The 27128-nt window shown below is 47.3% G+C and overlaps 1 protein-coding gene across 6 annotated transcripts in view; it reads left to right on the top strand.

The window, feature by feature from the left end:
• NUMA1 (nuclear mitotic apparatus protein 1) overlaps positions 1-27128 on the top strand; it is a 503280-nt gene that overhangs the window by 329942 nt on the left and 146210 nt on the right. For 5 of the 6 annotated variants that reach the window (XM_029602025.1, XM_029602028.1, XM_029602023.1 and 2 more), the window contains exons 16-17: positions 7885-7953; positions 15527-15637. In XM_029602025.1, the coding sequence (XP_029457885.1) occupies positions 7885-7953; positions 15527-15637 (180 nt within the window). The remainder of the gene's footprint in view (positions 1-7884; positions 7954-15526; positions 15638-27128) is intronic. The other variant, XM_029602029.1, reaches the window with a different exon arrangement.

Here is a 27128-nt window from a genome sequence, read left to right as displayed (position 1 = left end):
TCTGGCATCCTGCCCAACAGTATGCTCCTGCAACCTTATATTTAGAAGGAAAGAAATGATATTCTTTTTTTTTTTTTTTTTTTAATCAACTTTCCATGTTACATATTCAAGAAGTTCTTGTTTCCCGTCGATAGCAGGGCTGAATTAGCCATGCTGTCATGGGATCTGTCAATCAGGTCCGGGAGGCGGAGCTTGATAAAGCAGAGGTCAGATTTTTTGTATCCTCTGCGGCTGCGCGTGGGTTCCCGCGCAGGAAGTACAGATTCTCCTCAGTCTGTTTCTTCCGCGCGCGGGATCGCACGCGGAGCTGAAACTCTCCTCATGTCGAAATCGGGGTTTAAGCGCTGCCGCTGCAACCGTGTAATGTCGGTCACTGACGGTCATGACCGGTGTTACCGGTGCCTCGGTAGCTCCCACGACGTAAAAAACTGCGAACATTGTTCAAAGATGTCACCAAGGGCCAAACGGCAGAGGGCCTATCGTCTACAAGAGCTCCTCAGCACGTCGGAGCTGTCGGAAGCCCACTCTTCACCGGGACCGGTGAAGAGACTGAAATATTCAACACCAAGGGCTTCATCGGACACCTCTAGGCCCAGGGACATCCAGGTACAAGGGGAACAGGGCCCTGTGACCCCTCACAACAGGTCTTCTAGTCATTCGACTTCCAGTCGTGACTCAAGAAAAGGAAGATCACCGCGCCGTACGCATGAAACTAAGTCGCGTACATCAGCACTGTCCTCCAAGCCTCATGAGGCGGGGCGCATAACGACGCCTGAGAGACAAGTAAGTCATACGGCGCATAAATCTGCGGAGCCGCAACCACTGCGCCATAAGGCGCCGGAACAACCGCCCCAGGGGGCGCCGAAACCACGCCGGAACCACCGCGCCACATGGCTCCGGAACCACCGCGCCATACGGCGCCGAAACCATCGCGCCACACGACGCCGGAAACGCCGCTTCATGCATCTGGAACGCCGCACCACGTAGAGCCGGAAACGCCTCGACCACTTGCGGCGCCGGTACCGCCACAGTCAGAAGAACAAGCGGCAACACAATCCAAACGGAAATCACTATCGGCTACACTCATTTAGTAAGAATTCCTCTGTTAGATTCACAACAAGTAGGGGATGTAGGGAATGTAAAAATTTCTCTTATTAATGCTCAATCAATCAGGAGTAAATTCCAGATTATTCATGATTTAATTATTGAAGAAAAATTAGACATACTTTGCATATCTGAGAGTTGGCTATTAGATTCCGATTTTCTGGTTCTTAATCAGATCTGCCCTGTTGGTTATACTTTTGCTTCACAGCCTAGAGCTAAAGGTAGGGGTGGTGGTTTGGTAATCATATTTAGAGAATCTTTAAAGATGAAATCGCAAAATCTTTCTGAAACAAATTTAGAATTATTACTTGTGTATAATTCTCTTTTTTCCATTTGTCTTGTCTATTGTCCTCCAAAGATTTTACATTCTAATCTTTCTTTATTATTCGAACAGCTTTTGTTGGCTCCAGTCTGTTTAAACAACATGATTCTATTAGGAGATTTTAATTTACCTTTTAATCTCTTAGATGAGGACTTTCAGATCTTGATGTGTAGGGATATCTTATTGTCATTTGGTTGGCAACAAATAATTGATTCTTCTACACATCGTCTGGGAAACTTACTTGATTTAGTCTTTATTAATGAAAATGCTAATTTGCAGTTAGTTCTCCTGATATAAAACCTGTTCCCTGGACTGATCATTTTTTAATTAGTTTTTCCTTACATGGTATAGGTGTGTGCTTTAAAAAGTATGACTCTGTTAGTAATTACGTGAAGAGATCTATCATTGATTTCAGCAGGTTGAGGGAAGCTCTCATTAATATTCCTGAAATGACAGAGAATATAGATTTTGATTGTTATTTTACTAATTGGCATTCCTGTTTAAATATGGCCATTGACTTGACAGCACCCCTTAAGTGTATTTCATCTTTTAAATCTAGTAAGAAAGCTTTTTGTCCCTGGATCTCCCCTGCTCTGCTGTCTTCACGACAGCAGGTATGCAGAAATGAACGAAAATGGCATAAACATCCTTCTTGTGAGAATGTTGTTAGGTATCGCCGGTCCTTAAAACAATATCAATCAGACACATTTCTGCTAAAAAGGATTATTTTTCTAAAAAGATTAATGAAATTGGTCATAATTCTAAAGTTCTATTTACATTAGTGCATAAGTTAACTGGAAAACAGAAGTCGGAAAAGAATGTGGATGTTTCCATGCTGACAGCAGATATTTTTGCTAACCATTTTGCAACTAAGTTAGAAACGCTGTTGCTGTCATTTAAGGATGTAGATCAGTGTAACCCAGTGTCTGTAGTTGGGGATGTTCAATTATGGTCTGAATTTGAATCAGTAGCTTCTACAGAAATTTTTAATGTCATTGCAAATATGAACAATACCGTGTGCCCCATTCTGAATGTTTCTACTATTTCCTTTAAGGGTATTTTTGAACTTATGAGAACTTCGATTGTTGACATTGTGAATGCTTCTTTAAGTCTAGGTATCATGCCCAGCATTCTTAAATCAGCTTCGGTTAAACCTCTGCTTAAAAAATCTACGTTGGACGCTAGTAATCCCTTAAATTACAGGCCTATTTCGTCACTTCCTTTAATTGCTAAAGTAATAGAAGGGATAGTTCTTAAGCAATTAACAGATTTCTTAGAAGAGAATGAAACACTGAGCCCTCATCAATTCGGCTTTCGCCGCGGTCTTAGTACTGAATTACTATTGATCTCTTTAATTGATTCCGTTAAACGTGGTCTCGATGACGGATTTCAGTTTATTCTAGTTTCACTTGACATCACCTCAGCTTTTGACTCTATTGACCACTGAATTCTACTTCATCGTCTCCAGGAATGTGGTATTTCAGGAATTGTGTTAAAATGGTTTGAGAGCTATTTATCTGAGCGGTCACAAGTTTTTCGATTTAACAATTCCCACTCTGATCCTCAGCAGGTAAAGGTAGGCGTGCCACAGGGTTCAGCCCTTTCGGCAATGTTGTTCAACATTTATCTTGCACCAATCACCAAATTGCTTGCTACTATTGCGGATGGGTTCAAGATATACGCAGATGACATCCAGTTCTACATTAAAGTTCAGAATTCATGGCAGGACACATTAAATTCTTTAAGTGCTTGTTTAGAGGCTACTGAGAAATGGTTGAAACAACACAAGTTACTATTAAACACCAGTAAGACCACAATGCTTCTAATTCATCGTCCACAGACAGTACCTTTATCGGATACTGTCTTAATAGGCGATTCTTCTTTTTCTTTGACTAAGCCTATTAAGAGTTTAGGTATTTGGATTGATCCTACTTTATCTTTCAAACCCCAAATAAAATCGTTGATTAGATCAGGTTTTTTTAAACTTCGGTTATTAAGTGGTCTTCGGCATTTGCTATATGACAAAGATTTTTTAATGGTCATTCGTGCCATTATTTTCCCACATATCAACTATTGTAATGGGTTATATATTGGGTTGCCAAAATATATACTTCAATCAGTACAACTTTTATTAAATTCTGCTGCTAGGTTGGTTACCCATACTGCACGCCATGATCATATTTCACCAATTCTCTGTAGACTTAATTGGCTTCCATTGCATCAACGAATATTATTTAAAATAGGGATGTTGGTTTACAAACTACACTTGCCTGAGTTTTCATTTTGGTTTAACGCTTTGTTACGGACATATAACCCTGTCCGAACTTTGAGATCTTCCCAACTTAACATGTTAGCCATTCCCTCAGTCCGTCAAGCTCGACTACTTTGTACTAGGAAAACATCTTTTTCTATAGTAGCACCCACCGTATGGAATCTTTTTCCAGTTGACCTGAAATCTCTTGATGACATTAAAAAATTCAAAACAGCTTTGAAGGAACATCTGCTTCATCTTGCATTTAATGGTAAATAAACAGTATGAATATCATCATTCTGTTTTCACTGTAAAAATGATGTACTAACATTGTGATTTTAATGGTAAAATTGCAGAGTTGTTTTAATATTATATGCACCAATAATATCTGGTATTATTGTTTTGGTTTCTGTGAAACTAATATTTTTGTTTTCACTGTATGTTTTTTGTTTTAATATGTATGTATTTTTGTATATCGCCTAGGCCTTTTTAAGTGTTAGGCGATTAATAAATTTTAATAAATACAAAATACAAATACACACGAAACAGTACCACCTAAAACGGGGTCTTTTGTGAAAATTCCTAAAGGGAAGACATCAGAATTATATTCCCTATCCAGATCAACCGCTTCAGTTTCACGAGATGACACTGAGCAGCGTAAACACAAGGATAACCAAAAGTCTTCTACCGGTCACTCTAGCCACTGGAAAGCTAGCTCTTCACCTCATAGTTCAAGGAGAACCCACAGCTCTTCGGACTCTCATAAGAGGCACCACAAACGGAGACAAATCCAAGAACCGCACAAACATCACAAAACCACGGACTTTAGTCCTTCGACGTCTAAGTCGTCATTCCCATCTACTCGACGGGATCAGGATTCGCCCATCTGCCTAACGTCGACTCAGGCATCTCCATCGCCGACCAGTGCCTCGGAACCACTGGAGGAGAGTTCTAGATTTCACAAAGAACAAAGCCGTCAGAGACCAACTAACCCGCCGATGCCGCAAGCTACCAAAGATGCTTTTTGGCATTTATCACAATCCCTAGCAGGATTCTATGAAGCATTAGAAACTTCATTTGCTATAGGGAAACCTCCGTCTGACTCACAACAGGAACAGGAGGTTTCGGCACCGGTAGACGGCACCTTCCTCAATTGTTGAACATAAGAACATAAGAAATTGCCATGCTGGGTCAGACCAAGGGTCCATCAAGCCCAGCATCCTGTTTCCAACAGAGGCCAAACCAGGCCACAAGAACCTGGCAATTACCCAAACACCTAGAAGATCCCATGCTACTGATGCATTTAATAGCAGTGACTATTCCCTAAGTAAACTTGATTAATAGCAGTTAATGGACTTCTCTTCCAAGAACTTATCCAAACCTTTTTTGAACCCAGCTACACTAACTGCACTAACCACATCCTCTGGCAACAAATTCCAGAGATTTATTGTGCGTTCGATTTCACAGGATGACTCTTTTTCTATATCAACCACCTCATCAACTGGTTTTCCCTCTGACACACCAGAAGGCCAACAGGAACCGTATTCCCCACCTGAGGATCTTTCCTATCCTAAGTTTTTGGAGAAAATAGGGAACATCCTCCATCTACAGATACAAAAGGAATCTGACCCCAGAGCGGAAACCCTGGGTTTATTAAAAATCTTTGATGTTCCCGGAGAGCCTACGACTCTTCCACCCCACGATTTACTTCATCGCCTACTCTTGAAATCGTGGGAAACTCCACAAACCATACAGGCAGTGTCAAGGAAATCGGACATCAAATTTCGAATCAAAAAAGAAGTCCAGTCCAGAGATCCATCCCATCACTGCCGAAAGACTGTTTTGCCAACTGGTGGTTCAAGTTGGTTTGCCTTTCAGGGTATTTGAGCAGTTGTTGATCATGGTTTGGGTTTTTCAGATTTAGTTTTTGGGAGTGTTTTGGGCTCCTGTTTTGGGGGGTTTCCAACCCTATAGTTTTCCCTGTTAGCTGGAGAAAGGGGTTTTGGGGTTACATCTTGGCTAGGGTACAAGTCAATACTGAGGGGATTGCAAGTGGCGCTCTCTGTTATGTAGCAGAGCCTCAAAGTTTTGTTTCTCTGACTCCATCTGCTGGTAGGGAGGCAATAACCACTTATCTGGACTGATCTGTGGAATTACAGGAATGAAAATTAGCAGGTAAGAACCAATTTTCCTTTCTGTCTCAGAGGTAGCTGTATGCATTTCTGAAGTATAATTTTGTATTGTTTATGATTGATTTTTGCATAATTATTTTACACCACTTAACATTATATGGGTGGTTCATAAATACAAATATAATTTTGCTTAGATAATTTTAGATGTATGCAGTGCTTTTTATTTGGATTTTTTTCCCCATCAAAGCCAGGTTTAAACATGTTGAAATCTAGATTCCTGGCCTGATAACATTTAATACTGAATTTTCAAGCCCAAATAAATTTTGTACATTGCTGTGTCCCATAATGCATTTGGTTGGGAATTCAGAATTAAAGCTGGGGCTTCCTTGACCCTACTGACTCAGACCTATGTGGCCATCCCAGTAAAAGTCTGCACAGCCTGAAACATTTTGGGCAAAATTGGTTTGAATTATGACGACAAGAGAACTTAGACGGTGATCTGACTTGTGACCTGGGTTTAGGATTAACCTTGCTATGGGCAGTTGCTTCCCAGACCAGTGATGCAGGATTTGCAGTACTAGAGGGGTATAGGAGGAATGAAAGAAGGAACAGACAGAATTAATGCTAAGTACGGTATTTATGGTTGCATTATTTACCAGGTTCTTTATAGCCACAAATTCCTGAATTTGATTTGTATTGGTAGAATTACTCTGCTATTAAGTATGGAACATTAGAACTTGCAGACAGTTCAGTTTCAGTTTTAAATGTTATATAAAAGTTCTGTTATAATCACTGTTTGCTATCTGTTTATCATCACTATCTGCAGTAGTTTAGTTTAACAGTAAAATGTCACCAGCAAACGTAGCCAGTTCAGTATAATTTAAAGGTATCAGCATAAACATGTGCAATTATCCCTCTGGTATTTCTTAAAAAAAGAAAGTTAGCAGACCAAGAAATTCAACACATTTATGCCCCAAAAGGTGTCTGTTCTGTGTTAATTGTAGATTCTGTGCTGGACAGGTTGTTGTTGTTTGTTCTGTGACCTTGGAAGGCTTCCCCAGGTGAACAGTTGATATTATCAAGCTAGTCATGGTGTTCTTTCTCTTCAAGGGCATTGTTTGTCTTTATGGTGGTGTGAAGATCGTGCCCAGAGAAGGGTGATAAAATGATTGCCCCCATCCTTTCAATATGAAGGTTAATTCGTGTTGAGAGTTTCACTTTAGCTACCATTTCTTCTTCGGGAGTTTGTTTTTGCCAAGTTTTCTCTAAAACAGCTAGAAGCTGTAACTGATCAGAAAAGCTGATGCCATGTATTTTCAGTCTTACTGGTGCCTAATTTTTCTCTTGTATAGAAAAAATATTTGGTTCTCATCTTAGGCAGTCATACTCCTGGTTTGTAACAGACATAAGTTACATCAAGGAAGCTGGAATGTTCTATAACCCTTTGGTGTTCATTATATATGTAACCTGTGATTTCTGTCACAATACAAATGTTAACAGGTTAGAAAACTGTAAAGTTTAAGTTGCTCAGTTACTTTTTGTCGGTAGAACAGTTGATTCCTTATCCGTGTCTCTGAGGCTTGTGAATCTGAAGCTATAGTGGCCTTTCCCATCTCAAGATAAGACAGTGAGGTGAAAATTGTCCAGTGTTATGAGCAGTCAAATAGTAACTTTAGTGATGAAAAATATTTCCAATTGAACTGACCCAAGAGTATCAGAGCAGAGATAAAGTCTCAAGTACTTTGTTTCCTCATAGTATCAATAAGCAATGTAAAGACTCCTTTCAGATGTTTGACCAGTCTTCATAGCATTTTCATGTACCATTGACAAATATTCAACCTCTTCTATAATGTGTACCAGCTGTGACCTAGAAAAAGGAAGACAAAAAAAAATGGAGAAAACCAAACCAGGAAAACAAGGTGAGAAGAGCAGTCTGTGTTGGGGTTAAAGAGTGCAAAGGTTTTTGAGCACCTCTAGGTCAGATGGGTCTCCAGTTCTCTTGGCACACTCTTAAAATGTGTGAGCGCATTGTGGGGAATCCTGCTGGTGTAACTATATGTTCTGTTCCCTTCTAGATGCAAGAGTTAAATAATAATCTTAGCCAACAGGAGAAAGCGACTAAGTCTAATCAGCAAAAGCAGAAGGTGAGGGCGATGGGGAAAAATGACAAAACATTACCCTAGCGCACAGAGAGCCAGGCTTTCACCACTGTGTGGTGTGCAATTTCCCAACTGGAAACAATATTCACGTCACACAAAACTGAGAATTCCATTCTAATTCTTGCTTAGAATAATATGTAAGCAATTCTCTGCTAAGTTTCTTATATTCCCTTGGATCATTAACTTTAGCAAGAGAGTCGGATAACTGTGTGCACTTACTGAGTTACCATTTTATGTTAATGTGTGATGTAATTTCACTACCCAGATCAGTCCAGAGAAGTGGGTTGTGTTTCCCTACCAGTAGATGGAGTCAGAGAGCAAAACTTTGGGCACTGCCATATATGACTCCAGCAGCATGGTAGAGATACACCTGCAGTCTTAGGGTTTTTTAGTTTGAATTTTTTCAGATTAGATAGATTTTTCTTTTTTTTCCTACAGTTGCTTCCTGAGGTCTTAGGCACCTTCGTGGGCCATCCCTTAGTCGAAGCCGGGCGTCCTGGGGGGTTGGACACCCCTGTCTGGGTCTTGCCCGTTCCAGCTAGGGCGGTGAAGGCCAGGGGCTCCTGGCTACTCACCTCTGAAGCTGTCTCAGCTGCTCCCTTAACCCCTGCAGAAGTTGGAAGATTGGCTCCATAAAGTTACTTTAAACAAATAAAAATAAAGAAGTACAACAGTTCTTACTGGCTTTCTTCAGCTGAGGTGAGGAGTCGGTGCAGGGGGGGCCTGCTTATTGGTGGCCGTTCAGGGAGCCTGGCTGTGAATTTCCTCTGCACCCAGGGCTCCGGGGTGCGCCTGGAGGGGAGGAGGTGAGTGTTTTTCACGGCGTCTCAGTTTTCAGCGCATATCGCCGCGCTTAGCAACTCAGCTGTTTCGGCTGGGACCAGAGTGCCGTTTTTTCCCGCGTCACCAGCAGCACGCGATTTTTCTCGGGCTAGGCCTCTCTCCTCATCGCGGTCCGCAGCCTTCCATGTGTGTGGGGCACGTGTGCATTTACTCAGTCCAGCCTCCCTGTATTAAGCACATTCCTGGGAGATGGAAGGCTCGTCTGAGTCGGCTGCTCCCTCCTGCGAGGGGGAACAGGGCTCACGCCGTGGATCAGGTGAAGAGGATTCTCCCCCCATTTTAGCCCCAGTGGGGGATGATCTCACGTTTGGGGTTGGCGATTCAGCACCACATGATTCCCGGGAGGGGGACCCGGAGGGGTTTTCCCCTGAATTCATTTTGCTGATGCATCAAGCCTTTTTGGCAAGGAAGCATACAGTGTTTAAAAGACAGGGGCAGCCAGGGGACCGGTCGGAACCACCTGCAAAACTGGGTCGGAGCATAGAGCCACAGCAGCATCTGGGAGAGTGCCCTCATCTGGTGGAAGAAGCCCGAGGGCCACAGGATCCGGCTTCGGGAGCAGGGGCTGCATTAGCCTCGGCCATAGATCTAGCGGAGCCGGACCCGATTCCGGATTTGGGAGATGTGGATCCGGATGACCCGGATGATGACGATGACATCCAGCCTACGGAGGGGGATGATCTGTTTAAGCGGGATGAGCTGCGACCACTTATTCCCCAGGAGTTGGATATCCTGGGCCTGAAGGTTTCCCAAGAAGACTCAGACAACGAAGGGGCTAATCCGGTCCTTGATGGGATCTGGGGCCCCACAACATCCTTCCCTCTTCCTAAGAAGGTCCGCAAGCTGGTTACCCGCGAGTGGGATGCTCCAGATGCGGACTGAAGGTGGGCAGAGCAATGGCAAAACTATATCGAAGTAGAACGAAGTAATGCGTTAATTTAATAAGTTTCTAGAAGTTCTCTGTTAATCCGTTCATCTGTAATAAGTTGTTAAACTGTAAACCGGAGTGAAGGCAGCTTGCTATACCTCGGTATATAAACGATCCTAAATAAATTATCCTCTGTCAACAGATGTTTTGGACCTCCTGAAGATCTCGATGGTGGACGTGGCGGTGTCTGCAGTCACAAACAAGACCACGATTATGGTAGCTGGGGCGACCGTTTTGAAGGACATGCAGGACCGCAAGCTGGAGTTGAAGCGAGTCTTTGAAGTGGCCACATTGAGCCTGCGGGCGGCAGTTTGCGCTAGCCTTATGCAGAGGGCGTGCCTTTGCTGGGTACAAGATTCTGCTGCCGATTCCGGGACCGCTGGCGGTGATGCTGTGAGTTCCGCACGATTGGAAGCGAGCATCGTGTATGTGGCAGATGCGCTTTATGATCTGGTGCGGACCTCTGGCTTCGAAATTGGGCGGCGGACTTGTCTTCCAAGTCCTAGCTTTGTAATCTTCCCTTTAAGGGCAAGCTACTTTTCGGAGAGGAACTCTATCAGTTGGATAAGCTGCTCGGGGAGTCTAAGGGCAATAAGTTGCCTGAAGATAGGAGATCTTCTAAGAAGGTGTCCCCCCCCCACCCCCACCCCGTTTCGCTTATGGGAGTACCGGGACATCAGCAGTCTTTTCGCGGTAGTTGTAGCTCCAGTGGAGACTCTGGACACCTCTGCGCAGGAATCAGTAAAATCTGCCAATGAAGCCACGAGCACCCATTCCATCGTCAAAGCTGTCTGAGGCAGATTATCCAACTTTTACATGGAATGGGAAAGGATTACCTCAGCCTGGGTTCTGGAGGTGATCAGAGACAGCTACGCGCTAGATTTCTTGGGCCCGGTTCGGGAGGTTTTTGTGGAGCCCCACGTGGCCTCTTTCGCCAAACGCAACGTGGTTCAGGTAGCTCTGCAACGTCTTCTCGAGCTGCGAGTGATCGTCCCAGTTCCGGATACGCAGCAGGGACGGGGAAGGTACTCTGTTTACTTTGTGGTTCTCAAAAAAGGAGGGCACGTTTCATCCTATCCTCTATCTTCAGAAGGTGAACCGCAGTCTTTGGATCCCTCGTTTTCGAATGGAAACCCTGAGGACGCTAATGGTTGCTGTGCGGAAAAGGGGAGTTTCTAGCCTCCCTGGATCTCAGAGGCATACCTACATATTCCCATCTGGCTGAACCACCAGCAGTTTCTGTGTTTCAAGGTCTTGGGACAGCACTTCCAATTTCGGGCCCTCCCATTTGGTCTCACAACAGCTCCTCGGACATTCACCAAGGTGTGATGGTGGTAGATGCCCTCCTTCGCAAGGAGGGCATTTTAGTCCATCCTTACCTGGATGACTGATTCGCGCAAAGTCACGGGAGGACTGCGAGAGATCGGTGCGCATGGTGACGGTGACCTTACAGACGCTCAGATGGATCATTAATGTGCAGAAGAGTCACTTGGAACCCACACAAGAATTGATCTACTTGGGAGCCCAGTTGCGTGGCAAGGTGTTTCTAGCGGCGGACCGGGTGACAAAGTTGCAAGACCAGATCCATTCTCTCCTTCAGAGGACTTCCCCTCCCCCCCCCCCCCCCCCCCCCCCCCCAACAGTGTGGCATCATCTGATAGTTCTGGGGTCCATGCCTTTCATCTTGGATTTGGTGCCGTGGGCGTTTGCTCACGACCGTTGCAGCATGTGCTTTTATCTCGATGGAGTCCGGTGTACAAACAGTTCCACCTACCAATGTCGTTGCTTCCAGAGTCAGTCTGTCGTGGTGGCTCTTGTGTGCCAGTCTGGAATGGGGGATGCACTTGGAAACTCCAAATTGGCTGATAATCTCCACCGATGCCAGCGTATCCGGTTGGGGAGCAGTGTGTGCGGACAAATCCACCCAAGGTCTCTGGTCACCGACAGAGGGCACATGGTCCATCAATCGACTCGAGACAAGAGTGGTTCGGCTTGCCCTACAAGCATTCCTACCCTGGATCCGGGGCAGAAAGGTGAGTGTTCTCAGACAATGCGACGACAGTGGCTTACATCAACTGGCAAGGAGGGACAAGAAGTCCTGCAGTAGCGCTCGAGGTGCGACTCCTGTTCGCCTGGGTGGAACGTCATCTAAGGGGGGATTTCCGCATCTCATGTTGCAGGAGTGGAGAACGTGCAGGCGGACTTTCTCAGCAGACAACAGCTCGATCCAGGAGAGTGGGAGCTGTTTCCTGAAGCCTGGAACCTCATTTGCGCCAGGTGGGGAGTACCGCAGTTGGATCTGATGGCAACACAGGCGAACGCGAAGACAAAATGCTTCTTCAGCCGTCGACGGGAGCAGGGCTCAGTGGTTCTTGATGCTCTGGTGTGCCCCTGGCTCACGGGCATACTACTTTATGCCTTCCCTCCCTGGCCTCTCATCGGTCGACTTCTCCATCGCATAGAACTCCATCCAGACAGGGTGGTGCTAGTAGCACCAGAGTGGCTGCATCGTCCATGGTTCGCGGATCTGGTTCGCTTGGCTCTAGAGGTCCCATTGCAACTCGCTTTTCTACCGTGTCTGCTTCAGCAGGATCCCATGTTTTCGGATCAGGAGGATCACTTCTCTCTTGCAGCTTGGCTTTTGAGAGGCGACGTTTACGCTTGAAGGGCTATTATGAACAGGTCATTTCTACACTCCTGCAGGCGAGACGCCCAGCCACCTCTATGGCCTATGTGAGAGTTTGGAAGCTGTTTGAGGCATGGTGTCACAGCGTTCCTGCCGATCCGTTAGTGGTGGATGTCCCACAGGTTCTGGAGTTTCTGCAACAGGGGCTCGCTAAGGGGTTAGCGTTCAATTCCCTTCATGTTCAAGTGGCAGCACTAGGTGCCTTGATTGGCAAGTTTGACGGCTGCTCGCTGGCAGTGCACCCAGATATCGCTAGGTTTCTTAAGGGGGTTAAACACTTGCGGCCTCCCGTCCGTTCTGTGTGTCCAGATTGGAGTTTGAATCTAGTTCTTAGAGTGCTCTGTGGTTCCCCTTTCGGACAAGGGGCTGTCTTTGTGCACAGTATCTTTGTTCCTATCTAAGGTAGTATCTTTGTTTCACCTGAATCAGACGGTGGAGCTCCTGCCTTCCTGAATTGATCTGCTGAGTCGCTGGAGGCAAAGGTCACGGTTTTTGGCGGTCAGATCATTTGTTTGTTTTGTTTGGAGGTGCCAGAAATGGATGCAAGGCCTCCAAGGGACCGATGGAAGCTATTGTTTTGGCCTACCTTACGGGTCGATCCTGTAAGGCCGCGGTAATAACAGTGCGGCAGTGTCAGGCGCACCCTTCCTCCCCGCACGCACAGTTCTCTTCACTAACTCCCCGATACTCTCCTCTAATCGCATGCAAATGCATGCCGCGGCTTTAAAGCAGTAGGGAAGGGTTATGCCCGCGTAACCCATTTTACTGTATAGGCGCTTAATACAGAGCCTATACAGTAACCAGGGTGCGCTGGTACCTGTCATTTCAAATGACATTTGAAATGACATTTGAAATGACAGGCACCATGAAGTGAAAAAAAAAAATACCAAAAATATGTAAAAACCTGAGTGTTCAAAAAAAAAAAATTTTTAAATACCTGTCGGAGGGCCGCGTGGGTCCAGGCGGCGGCGGGAGCCGGGTGGTCGCGTGTTAAATCTAGGCCGCGGGCGGGTGGGCGCCTGTTCCAGGCGGCAGCGGCAGCGGCGGGGGGACACGCGTTAGTTCGAGACGGTCGGTGGGCGGCGGGTGGTCGCGTGTTAAATCTAGGCCGGGTCGCACAGGCGCGCATTCATTCATCCAGGCAGAGGAGCCGGCGGCGAAAGCTGCCGGCTCCGCCTGAATGAATGCGCGCCTGTGCGACCCCTGCGATTCGGCGCTCAAGGCAGTCACATGCTGTGACGTCACGGCATGTGACTGCCTTGAGCGCCGAATCGCAGGGGTTGCATTCATTCACTGCCGGTGGGGGCTGCCCCGGCAGCCCCCACCGGCAGTGAATGAATGCTGTGACTGCCTTGAGCGCCAAATCGCAGGGGTCGCACAGGCGCGCATTCATTCAGGCGGAGCCGGCTGCTTTCGCCGCCGGCTCCTCCGCCTGGATGAATGAATGCGCGCCTGTGCGACCCGGCCTAGATTTAACACGCGACCACCCGCCGCCCACCGACCGTCTCGAACTAACGTGTGTCCCCCCGCCGCCGCTGCCGCCTGGAACAGGCGCCCGCGGCCTAGATTTAACACGCGACCACCCGGCTCCCGCCGCCCGCCGGCCGCCTGGACCCACGCGGCCCTCCGACAGGTATTTAAAAATTTTTATTTTTTTTTTCTGACAGGTTTATGTGTCCCACATCATTACATTTTCTCGATCATCTCTGTATCGCTTTTTTTTTTAATTGTGTTTTATTGTTTTTGAGTGTCTTAAGCGGTGTCGATGGATTTGTTACTAGACTCACAGTCCTAACTCCTACTAGGGGGAGGCGGTAAACTAAGACGTTACGGCCGCGGCAAAACAGTGCGTTACTAATGAGATAACCTGAGCGCGCGTTACGGTATCGGAGGGGAATAGCTAATTCCTTCATTATACAGCTAATTCGTTCATTTACATGCCGGGTGGGGAAGGGGTTACGCGTCTGTTTTAAGAAGCGCTACGGACGCGCAAAACTGGAGACTGTATCGCTGGTTTGCCTTACGCGTCCGAATTGTGCGCAGCGAGCTCGTTACAGACGAGAAATCTTCAAATGAATGTTACTGTATCGAGCTGTTAGTAAGGGGTGAGGATTTCCAGGGAGGGGGGGGGGGGGTTGCATGTGCACTCGCTGCAGGAGGATTTGTAGAGCAATGACGTGGTCTTCTCTTCACACTTTATCTTGCTGTTGCTGTTTAGATGTTCAGGCTCCAGGAGAGCTGACCTTTGGCGAAAGAGTGTTGAGAGGTCTTTTATGGACCCGCCCAGTGTAGGGGTGCTTTGGTACATCCCACTTGTCTGGACTGTTGTGGGGTATGAGCAGGAAAGAAAAATTGGTTCGTACCTGACTAATTTAAGTTCCTGAAGAACCCCAGATCAGTCCAGAGACCCAACCCCTTAATGTTCTCAAGACCATTACAGCAAGTCTGTGATCTGGCATGTTTACTGGGAAGAATTGTCCGAATGTATATATACAGAACCTAAAGAAATTTGCCAAGTTGTGGTTAGCCCCTTGGATTGATTTGTGGTTTTTCTGTTTGGGGAGCTCCAACTTTTGGGTTTGGCATTTGCCCTCATTTAGGGTGTTGAGTTGTTACTCTACAGTTGGCTTGGGTATAGGTCAATTTTTTGGGGGACTCTTGGTTATGTAGCAGTGCTTCAAAGTTTTTAGTTCTCTGCCTCCATCTGCTGGTAGAGATGCAAAACCCACTTGTCTGGACTGATCTGTGGTACTTCAGGAACGAAAATTAGCAGGTAAGAACTAATTTTCCTTTTTTTCCATTCCAAATTAGCAGTGGTCAGGCTACATAAAGAATAACTTTTAGAATATTGTTTGTTTTATACATTTATTAATCACCTCACACTGAAAGGTCAAGGTGATGTACCAAAAAAATACATAAAATGATTTACATACACAAAACACTAATTCAAAGATCTGCAATAAATATGAGAAAACAATTAAATTATTTTAAAAGGCCTGTTGCAAATAGGTCTTAGTTGATTAAATCATCTGTGTCAAATACCTTTGAGAAAATAGTCAAAATATTCTAAAAGGCTCATTGCTTTAATTTCAATTCCTCAGTTGCGAGAGACTGAATTCCAGGAGGAGAAGCAGCAGCATCAGAAGCAGATGGAAGAACTCCAGGCCCAAGTGGTGCAGATGGAGCAAAAAGTGGAACATTACAAGGCACAGGTAGATTCTCCATATCTAAAACATTCACCCCCTGGCACTGATGTATTTGGGATTTTGGTGGCCCTAGAACTCACTATTGGTGCTGTTGCCAGTCCCTTCCACTTCTTCCCCACAAGGTTAGACATCGGGGATCAGAAGGTCTAAGGCACAGCCCCATCATTTCCTACAGCAGCTCAGGGTAGATTCTGTGGCAAAAATTAGAAAATTCTAAAGCATAGTAGTTTTCCAACCTTGTTTGTGTCTGTATAGTGTTTTTTTTTTTTTTTTTTTTTTTTTTTGTGGGTGAAGAAAGTGATCTCAAGGATCAGTACAGGGAGATGATCTCAGGGATGGGGAGAGGGAGGGTGGAAGCCTATGAATGAGGTGAGGAGAAGGTGAGAGGACTGGTGATGGGGGGAGGAGAGGCAGAGAGCTGAGGATTGAAAAGATGGAAGAACAGTAATCTGGCATGGAGGTAAGTGGAGGTTCTAGGAGTGAGAAGGAGAGCACAAGAAGAGTTAAAAGGGAGGGTTCCAGGATCTGGGGAGAAGGGAGATGTAGGAAGGAAAAGAGGTTCCAAGATCTGGAGGATAGAATCAGATAAGGGAAACAGGATCTGAATTACAGTGGGGGAGAAGGCAGATGTTCCTAACATGCATATTCCTGCTTCCCTTTGCATCTCCTTTTTAACTTCCCACCCAGTCTGGAATACACACACCAACCCCTGGCACCAATCCTTTTTCCTGTACATACTCGAATCATTCCAGACCAGTGGGTTGTGTATCCCTACCAGCAGATGGAGTCAGAGAACAAAAAAAGTGTAGTTAGTTTAGATTTGCTGAGCTGAGATTTTGCTTCCTGAGGTGTTAGGCACCATTGCGGGCCATCCCTCCAGTGGAGCTGGGCGTCCGGGGGGTGGGGGTGGGGGGTAGATACTCCTGACTCTGTTTGCTCGCACCCTGCCGGAGGGCCTTGATAACCAGAGGTTTCTGGTTCCCGAGGCCTCCGAGGCCTCTGCTCTTAGTCGGGGCCCAGCCGAGACAGTTCTACAGCCTGAGGAGACCGGTCAGTGTCTGGGGTGTGAGGGTCGGCTGCCCAGGGCTTCGGGCGGTTGCGACATCAGACGCGATCGCTTGCTGAAGGGAGGGGGCTCCCTCAACTCTTTCGGGGTGTGTGCTGGTTCTTTCTCACGTACTGCAGTGTGAGTGACACTTTTGGGGCAGGCAGCTGTGGGCCTCAGTGCCTTGGTCCACAGGCGCTTTGGTCCACCGGCAGGTGGCCGAGTGCGGCTCCTTTTCGGCTACCCGCTGTCGAAGCTCTCCCGCGGTTCGCTGCATGGCGCCAAAATCCAAGATGGCCGCCTGCCACGCATGTGGCAGGGTAGGTTGTATTCGCACACTCTCTGCGTTAACTGCGGGTCAGGAGAGGGGGGCCACTCAGGCTAGGCCTTCGTTCTGCTGGGCCCTCCTGCCTCTGCCTCGGAAGTCGAGGATTCTGACCCCGTGGTGCTGGGGGGGAATCCCCCGCCCCCTTTCCCCTATGGAGCTGGTTTGCATGCCTCCAAATGACGCTGTTCAGCCCAAACCCCCGCAGGAGGTGGAGGAGCAACCTGTGGACTTCTCTCCTCAGTTTGTGCTGCTTCTTTATCAGGCCTTTTTGGCAAATAAAGATCGGAATTTAAAAGGACAGCGGAGCGGTAGGCGGACCTGTCCAGTGGGGGATCCAAACGTTCTTCTCAGGATCCCCTGGGTCTCCGTCAGGCGGGGGGGGTGACCCTGCTTCCAGCGGGGGGATGCTTTGGGGATGCTGCAAGGTGGCCCCCCCCAGACACGCAGAGAACGGTCCCGGGATCTAATCCCTCCCCCAGACCTGGGAGATCCCGACATGGATGACCTGGTCTTGGATTGATTCCCAATCCTGGAGGGCGATGACCCTCCAGCTGTTCAGCTGGAGGAGCTGCGCCCATTGATTCCCCAAGTTTTAGACGAGTTGGGGGTTAAGGTCTCCCTGGGTCAGATAGTGAAGGGGTCAATCCGGTGCTTGATGGTCTGCGAGGACTGACAACCGCCTTTCCTCTGCCTAAGAAGATCAGGAAGTTGGTGACAAGGGAGTGGGACTCTCCTGATTCTGGCTTGAAGGTGGGCTGAGCGATGGCAAAAATTTACCCCCTTTCTCTGGAGACCTTGGACCTTCTGAAAGTGCTGCGGGTGGATGCAGCTGTTTCAGCAGTCCCCAAGAAGACGACAATCCCGGTGGCTGGGGTGGTTGCTTTGAATGACATGCAGGACCGCAAAATGGAAATTCAGCTGAAGCGCTTGTTTGAGGTCTCCGTGCGGTGGTGTGTGCCAGCATTTATTTTTATTTATTTATTTAAGGTTTTTTATACCGGCATTCAAGAACTCGTTCTCATCATGTCGGTTTACGGAAAACAGGGGTGCAAAAATATAACCAAAAACATAAATAAACGTGGAGAAGAGAAGCAGTTACAATTAACAAGGGTTCATGAACTGGGATTATAAGAAATAAGAGATAGAGGAGGATAATTATATACAAGTGTACAATGTAAATAAGGAGTCCTCTATATATACAAGAGAACAAAATAATATATACAAGAGAACAAAATAAATATATACAAGAGAACAAAATAAGCATGATGCATCGTGCCTGTCTGTATTGGGTCCAAAAGGTTGTGGTGGCTGTAGCAGCAGGCAACCTTTTGCCCTTGCAAGCGGCCCGCCTTGAGGCGGGAGTGGCTTATGTGGCTGATGCTCTCTATGATTTGGTTAGCACATCTGTGCATAGTATGGTTTCCTCTGTGGCGGCTCGCAGGCTTTTATGGTTAGGGAACTGGTCTGCGGACTTGTCTTCTAAAACACAGCTCTGTAATTTCCCCTTCAAGGTAAAACTCCTGTTTGGGGAGGATTTGGACCATTTGGTGAAACTATTGGGGGAGTCTTAAAGGCAATAGGTTACCAGAAGTTAGGAAGCCGAGAAAGAAGGCTTTTCCTTCGCAAGCTTGCTTTAGGGATTCTTGGCTTTTTCGTTCTGGTAAACCTGTTCCTCCCCTTGGGTCCAGGCCAGGCTCTCGTAGTCTGCAGTCTTTTCGTGGAGGTTGTCGGCCTCCCAGAGATATGGTACAGGTCAGAACTCAGGAGGCAGTAAGCCTTCCCAAAGAGGCCAGGGGCCCCCACTCCCACATAGAAGCTCTAGGAGGCAGATTATGCAGCTTCTACGAGGAGTGGGAGATTACCTCAGACAGGTGGGTCTTGGAGGTAGTCCGGCAAGGTTACACTCTAGATTTCTTGTTTTCCCAGAGGCTACTCGATCTCAATGCCATTTGTCCAGTCCCTCCTGCGGAGCAGGGCCAGGAGCAGTACTCTGTATTTCGTGGTTCCCAAGAAGGAAGAGTCCTTTCGTCCTCGATTTGCAGAAGGTGAACCGGTGCCTTCGAGTTCCCAAGTTCTGCATGGAAACGCTCCGAACTGTGCTTGCGGCAGTGCGCAAAGGGGAGTTCCTCGTGTCCTTAGATCTAATGGAGGCTTATCTGCACATTCCAATCCAGCAGGACCATCAAAGATTCCTGAGGTTCAAGGTGCTGGGTCGGCATTTTCAGTTTCGGGTTCTACCTTTTGGGCTGGTCACGGCTCCTCTCACGTTCACCAAGGTGATAGGGCAAGGTCTTCCTGGCGACAGACAGAGTGCAGAAGTTACAAACTCAGGTGAAAGTCCTTCTTCGCTTGATGGTGCCAACAGCCTGGGATGATCTCCAAGTCCTGGACTCCATGGCATCCACATTAGAGCTGGTGCCTTGGGCTTTTGCGCACTTGAGACCTTTACAGCGTGCGTTGTTGTCCAGGTGGAGCCCTGTGTCGGAGCAGCTCAATATTCCATTGCTGCTTCTTCAGGAACCCAGACGCAGTCTCTTTTGGTGTCTGTTGCATCGCAACCTGGAGAAAAGGATGGAGTTGGACCCACGCCCCCCAGCTTAGGTGGTCGTCTCTACGGATGCCAGCCTCTCCGGATGGGGAGCGGTTTGTCAAGACAAGACCGCTCAAGGTCTGTGGCGAATGTCTGAAAAATCTTGGTCCATCAACAGACTCTAAACCTGGGCAGTTCGCCTGGCCCTTCAGGTGTTCCTCCCCTTAGTCAGAGATCGGATGGTGCGCGTCTTGTCCGACAACGCGACCACAGAGGCATATATCAACAGGCAGGGGGGAACCAGGAGCCCTACGGTGGCACTGGAAGTGCGACGTTTGTTCGCCTGGGCAGAGATTGATCTCGGGGGCATCGCCATGTCGCGGGAGTGGAAAATGTGCAAGAGGACTTCTTCAACTGACAGCGCTTGGATTCCGGAGAGTGGGAGTTGTCCTTCGAGGCATGGAATCACATTTGCACCAGATGGGGTGCTCCGCAGTTGGACCTGATGGCGACTCGCGCCCACTCAAACGTTTAGTTTTTCAGTCTGAGGAGGGAACACGGATCAGTGGGGCTCGATGCTCTGGTGTGTCCATGGCCCACGGGATTTCTTCTCTGTCTTCCCCCCCCTGTGGCCTCTCATAGGCTGCATTCTCAGGCGGATAGTCACATCGCGGGTCCGTGGTGCTTGTGGCTCCGGAGTGGCCCAGGTGTCCCTGGTTCGCAGATCTGGTACGACTGGCGGAGGACTGTCCTCTTCATCTGGCTCTTCTTCCGCGCCTTCTGCATCAGGGGCCTATATTCTCGGATCGGGTCAATCACTTCTGTCTCGTGACTTGGCTTTTGAGAGGTGGAGGTTACGTCTGAAAGGGTATTCTGAGTCCGTAACTTCCACTCTTCAGGCTAGGAGACCTGCTAAGTCGATGGCATAAGCCAGGGTTTGGCAGGTGTTTGAAGGTTGGTGCTTGCGGAGGAACCTGAGCCTCATGGCTGTGGGGGTGGTGTCCCAGATTTTGGATTTCCTGCAGTGGGGTTAGCTAAGGGCTTAGCCTTTAACTCGCTTTGAGTTCAGATAGTTGCTTTGGGAGCCCTCTGAGATGTTGCTTAGGGTCAGAAGCTGATTATGCATCCGGATAGCATCAGGTTTCTTAGAGGAGCGAAGCATTTGCGTCCGCCAGTGTGCAAAGTATGTCCGGAGTGGAGCTTAAATTTGGTACTCCGTGCTCAATGCAAAGCATCGTTTGAACCGTTAAAGAGGGCGTCATTGAAGGATTTGACTCTGAAGATGGTGTTCCTGGTGGCTATCTGTTCGGCACGGAGGATTTCAGAGCTGCAAGCCTTATTCTGTGGAGACCCTTTCCTGAGAATTTACCGGGACAGGGTATCCTTGTGGAACTGTTCCTTCCTTCATGCTCAAAGTGGTCTCTTCTTTCCATATCAATCAGACTGTGAAACTTCCAGCTTTTCAGGACTGGTCCCGTGAATCCTTCCGGGAGAGGGAACTGCATTTGTTGGATGTGCGGCGTGTCCTCCGCTATCTGGAGATTTCTAATGCTTTTCGACGGTCAGACCGCCTCTTTGTCTTATTTGCTGGGGTCTAGAAGGGAGACAAAGCATCGAAAGCTACCATTTCTAGATGTATTCGGGAAGTTATTGCTTCCGTGTACATTTTTAAAGGAAAGCAGGCTCCTGTGGAGTTGATAGCCCACTCCACAAGGGCACAGGTGGCCTCCTGGGTGGAGTGTCAACTTCTTTCTCCGCAGGAGATTTGTAGGGTGGCTGTCTGGTCTTCCCTTCACACTTTCACCAAGTTTTATCATTTGGATGTCAGGGCGCAGGAGGAGGCGTCCTTCGGTGAGAGTGTTCTGTGAGCAGGTCTTTCAGAGGCCTGCCCAGTATAAGGTGGCTTGGGTACATCCTACTGGTCTGGCATGATCTGAGTATGTACAGGAAAGGAAAATTGGTTCTTACCTGCTAATTTTCATTCCTGTAATACAAGTAGATCATTCCAGAGGCCCACCCCATTCTGACTCCGAAAGAGTCTGTGGAGCTTTTAGAATTCTGAAGTAATGATTGGATTTCTATTAAACAGCAGGGCCGGTGGCTTACCGATGTATGTTTCGTTGGTTTCGGGCAACCTAGACCTCTGGTTAGTTGGGAGGGATCGGTCGCCCTTGGTTGAAGTTTAGTTGAAATTTAGATTCAAGAGTTTGGGTACAGGCTGATACTGCGGGACTGCAGGTGGCATTGTGTCTTATGAGGCAGTGTTCAAAATTTTTGTTTTCTGACTCCATCTGCTGGTAGAAGTTATTCCACTTTGTTTTTAATTGTAAGACATAAATCCTGCGCCTGACTACTGCATGATAAGAGTTCCCCCACTTTGACCTTTGCTAATGTTCCTCTCTCTTTTTAACCATTTCCATGTTACAAATGTTCATTGTATTGGACAAAGGAAACGCCCACTTTCCTGCACTCTTTTGTTGAATGTAAACCGATGTGATATGTAAAATCGAACACCGATATAGAAAAACAAATAAATAAATAAAAAATGGTACGGATACACAAGCCACTGGTCTGGAATGATCTCCTGTATTACAGGAACGAAAATTAGCAGGTAAGAACCAATTTTCCTTTCTCTTTCACAAACAATGCCCTCTTTCACATACAGTCACTTGTTACTCAGCCCTTCCTAACCTCCCCAAAATAAGCCCCCCTTTTCCTGTACGTACTGGAACAGTCCAGACCGTGGGTTGAGCCTCCTGTCCAGCAGATGGAGACAGACCAAAACTGAAAGGATATCGGCCGCTGACTCTTGCCTGCCGGAGCAGGCAGACACCTTTCCTGCTTACCTGCTGGCCCCTGACGTCGGAAGGAGGAGCCTTCTCAGACGCCCATATCATCGGCGTCTGAGCGGTGAGGACTTGCCGCTGTCCTTTGCCTGCCGGAGCAGGCAGACACCACTCCGTTGAAGATTTATTTTTCTGCTGACCTGCTGGTCCCTGACGTCGGAGGGAGGAGCCTTCTCAGGCACCCATATCATTGGCGTTTGTACGGCGCGATTCACCGTCGGCGCGCGGCTTTGCCTGGCTTCACCTGGATTGCTGGGGATTGCCGGGGGAATAACAATTTGTTGAACATCAGCGGCCAACAGAGCCTGGAGGAGTTGGAATTGATTGTGTCATCAAGAGGACCAGATCAGTTATTGAGGTACATTTTTCTTTATTCATCGTGGTTATAAATTCCTCTTGGTAATGTCACATACCAAGAGGAAAGCAAAAACAAGAGAGATTTCCTCCACTCCAGTAGGGAGTGATAATCAACCACGTATTCAGGATCTTTTTGCGAGAACTATATTGTTGACACCAGGAAGTGAAGTCGCTGGAGGCTCTGGCCAGGAGCAGGGTCAAAGTCCCTTGACTTATGAAACATCTTTGAGCCCTGGTACCCCAATAACACCTGAGCCGCCAACAGGAAAAAGAGGAGGAGAAATTATTTTTGAGGATCCCAAATTAAACTTGGCTTTTTCACCATTTTGTGATCAGAGGGGGGTAGGAAGTATTAATCTCCCTCTGTTGAATCCTGGAATTCAAGTTTCAGGAGGCCAAGTGGGAAAAACTAGTTTTCAACAACTACAACCTGCGACAGCTCCTAAGGAGAAGGGGATGGAAGGAAGTCAGGGGGGAGCGATGATTGACATACCTGTAATAACTCCTACTAAGTTTACTTTGGAAGAAATAGGAAGTATGATATTTTCTATGCAGAAATCAATTAATGATATGGCTAAGATGGTTCAAGATGCCTTGAGTAATAACAAGATATTGCTGACAAAAGTTGAAAAGATAGATGGTTTAGTTAATACCTTGGCAGTTAGAACTAATGAGATTGAGAAAGTCCAAGTAATTTTAATTAAATCAGAAAAAATTTCAATCAGACAAATTAGAGCAATTGGAAAATCAAATTAGGAAAGCCAATCTTAGAGTGTTAAATTTTCCAAAGACCCATTTAATATCATCTAAGGAACTATTTAAAAGTTATCTGAAAAATTGCTGAAATATACAGATATAACTTTACCTGCAATATTTAGAATTTATTATATCTCCCAACCTTATAGTTTGGGAGGTATACAAAATCAAGAACAGGGAGATCCAAAAGAAGACTTAAATTTGTCAGAACTTTTAGAAAAGTCGTCTGATATGGAAATAAAGACACAAGCTACATTAATTGTGCTATTTGCATTTATATCATAGATAGATTCTGCTCTTAGACTTTATTTAAAATATCAAAACTCCAATTTTCATGGTCAGTTAATCAGGATTTTTCCTGATATTTCCCGTAATACACAGTTAAGAAGAAAGGAGTTTTTATCTATGAGAGAGAAGGTTACTCACCGGGTGGCTAAATTTCTTTTACGATTCCCATGCCATTGTATAATTTTATATCAAAATATGAGGTATGTGTTTAATCAACCTGATCAACTTCGTTCATACCTTGAATCCTAATCCTAGATCCTCCTTAGTAATTAATTTGGGGAAAATAGTTAAAATATGGTTTTGACACAAATGTTGGTGTTGAATTTCTTTGTATATCTGCTCTTTTCTTTTATCCTCCAGACTCTATAATTTCTTATAATTGAATTTCCAAGGTTTTCACAGAATGTATGTGTAAAAATATTAGATATTGGCTGTTTCCTGTTAATAATATGGTGGATACAAGCTGTGTATTATCTTTTTGAAACTGAAAAGTTAATAAAAATAAAATTAAAAAAAAAAGTTTTATTCAGAATTTCTCGTTCCTTCTGTGTTAGGGAGACAAATCTGTCTCCTTCGCTCTTGGGGGGCCTAGGGGGGCTTGCCCCTTGACTTGGTCAGCCTAAACTCCCTTCCCGGTGACCTTGCTGTTGCGGGGTGATACTGGTGGTGCCAGTCACTCCCCTTTAGTCTCCCTCTGCTATTCTATCAGGGAGGTGTCATTCCCCTGATTAAAAAAAAAAATTGTCCATCTAAAGATTTTACCTAATACCTCAAGCAGGCAGGAGCTTTGATTGATTGTTGTGGCTCAGTAGCGGGAGAGTGCAGGGTTCGATCACCTGCACTTCTCCCCGGGGGTTTTCCTTCATCAGCTGTTTGCTGCTGCCTCGCGGCAGCTTTTCTGCCTTCATGCCGTGTTCCAATGTGTGCTTGGCTTGTGGAGAGCCGGCCCATCGGCTCTCCCACGATAATTTGTGTTCCAGCTTCTTGCCAGATGGGAAGGGCCCCTCCTCGGCAGCGCTGAAGAATTTAGTTCGGGGAAGTGCTCCCAGACACATGGCCAAGGCTATTCCCGACCCGGCAAACCGCCGGAATGGCAGCCATTTTGGGTGTCAGCATCGATGCCGATTTAGAGCTCCATGATGATGACCCTGATTCTCAGGTATTACCCTCCGATTTAAGCCCAGTGCACGCCCAGGGGGATGGTCCGGAACACCCCCCACCCCCCCCCCCCCGGATCCGAACAAGGATTTTTCTATATTTGCTCCTCCCCTAGAGGGGGATGATCCCCGGGTACTCCGTCTCTTTCAGCGGGAAGAGCTCAAACCGCTCATTTCCTTTATCCTGCAGATATCCTGCGGCATCGCCGCTGTCACCGGAGGACATGGTGACAGCGGCGATGCCAGCAAACTCGGATCCAGTCCTGGCAGGGCTTAGGGCTCTTCCGCGCACGTTTCCTTTCCATCCCATGCATAAATTACTTCTGTGGGAATGGGAAGCTCCAGAGACTGGTCTCTGAGTCGGTAGGGCTATGGACAAACTATATCCACTCCCTGAAGATTGCCTGGACATGCTGAAGATTCCCAAAGTGGATTCTTCCATATCCACGGTCACCAAGCATACCTCGATCCCAGTGGTGGGCGCCACAGCTCTGAAGGATGTTCAAGACCGCAAGCTTGAATTTTTCCTTAAGCGGATCTTTGAGGTCTTAGCCTTGGTAGTCAGGGCGACTATCTGCAACAGTCTCATGCAGCAGGCAAGTCTTAGGTGGGTCCAACAATTACTCAGCACCCAGGACCTCCCGTCTGCGGAGGCTGAGCAGGCGGAACACTTAAAAGGCGCCATTGCATATAGCGCGGATGCCCTCTGACTTGCTTCGCGTCCAGGCCAAGGCAATGGTCTCCGCGGTGTTGGCCAGATGCTTCCTCTGGCTGCGTAACTGGTCTGCGGACTCTTTTTCCAAAGCCCAGCTGGGTACACTCCCCTTCAAGGGTAAGTTGCATTTTGGAGAGGACCTAGAACAGCTTATTAAATCCTTTGGTGAGAACAAGGTCCATAAGCTGCCAGAGGACCGTCCTAAACAGTTTGTCGTTTTTCCCAATACATACCTGCTTCCGGGGACAACACCAGTACAACAGCAGGGCACGAGGTTCTTTTCCAAGAGGGACCACTTCCCGGTCGCAGTCCTGTTCTCATTCCTTTCGGGGCCGCCGTGCCTACAGAGAAGGGTGATCAGTAACATTAGGCCACCAAGTCAGCTACCCAATGAGATCCAGCCGGTCCATTCCTCCATGCGAAACTTAGGGGGTCATCTCTCCCTGTTTCGCGAGGAATGGGGCAAAATTACGTCGGATCAGTGGGTCCTGAGGTGATAGAACACGGCCACACGTTTTGCCAGGGACCTGCCGGATCTCTCGTTTCTCCTTGCAGCCTGCTAAAACGGCCTGCTGTCTGTCAGACCCTTGACAGGCTCCAGCTCCTTAAAGCGATAGTCCCGGTGCCAGTGGAGGAGCAAGGCGCCAGCCAGTATTCCATCTACTTCGTTGTCCCCAAAAAGGACGATTTCTTTCGTCCAGTCTTGGACCTCAAGAGGATCAAAGGTGTCCTCAGGGTGCCTCTTTTTCAAATGGAGACCCTGAGGGCAGTGATAGCGGCGGTTTGTCCAGGCGAATATCTGGCCTCCCTCGACCTGACAGAGGCTTATCTCCACATCCCGATTCGCCGCAAGCATCAGCGGTATCTCAGTTTCAACATCCTGGATCAGCACTTTGTTTCGAGCTCTGCCCTTCGGCCTCGCCACTGCTCCCCGCACGTTTACCAATTGGCTCGTGCAGGCCAAATCATCGACTCTCTGCAGGCTAGCCGTCGACAGGGTCCTTCCTCTCCTCACCTCACTCGGCTGGATAATCAACTTCCCCAAGAGCAATCTCTAGCCCTCCCAGGTCTTGGAATTCCTGGGAGCCTGCTTCGACACCTGAGTCGGAAAAGTGTTTCTCCCGGATACTCAGGTGCTCAAGCTCATCGATCAAGTGAACAATCTTCTTTCTCTCCCGCTGCCCATGGCGTGGGATTATCTGCAAGTTCTGGGGACCATGGCTTCCACTATTGACATGGTCCCCTGGACCTTTGCGCATATGCGACCATTACAGAAAGCGTTGTTATCCCGCTGGAAGCCAGTGTCCGAACAGTTTCAGGTGACTCTACCACTCTCCGACTCTACCATCGCAGACATACAATGGTGGCTGTCGCCGGCGCATCTCTTGAAGGGGATGCCTTTGTTGATTCTGCAGTGGGTCATAGTCACGACGGATGCCAGTCTCTCCGGGTGGGGAGCGGTCTGTCAGTTCAAA

This window comes from Rhinatrema bivittatum, chromosome 5 (assembly GCF_901001135.1).
Source record: "Rhinatrema bivittatum chromosome 5, aRhiBiv1.1, whole genome shotgun sequence".
Lineage (NCBI taxonomy): Eukaryota > Metazoa > Chordata > Amphibia > Gymnophiona > Rhinatrematidae > Rhinatrema > Rhinatrema bivittatum.
The sequence above is the reverse complement of the archived record's forward strand: the minus strand, read 5'-3'. Positions and strand labels throughout refer to the sequence as shown.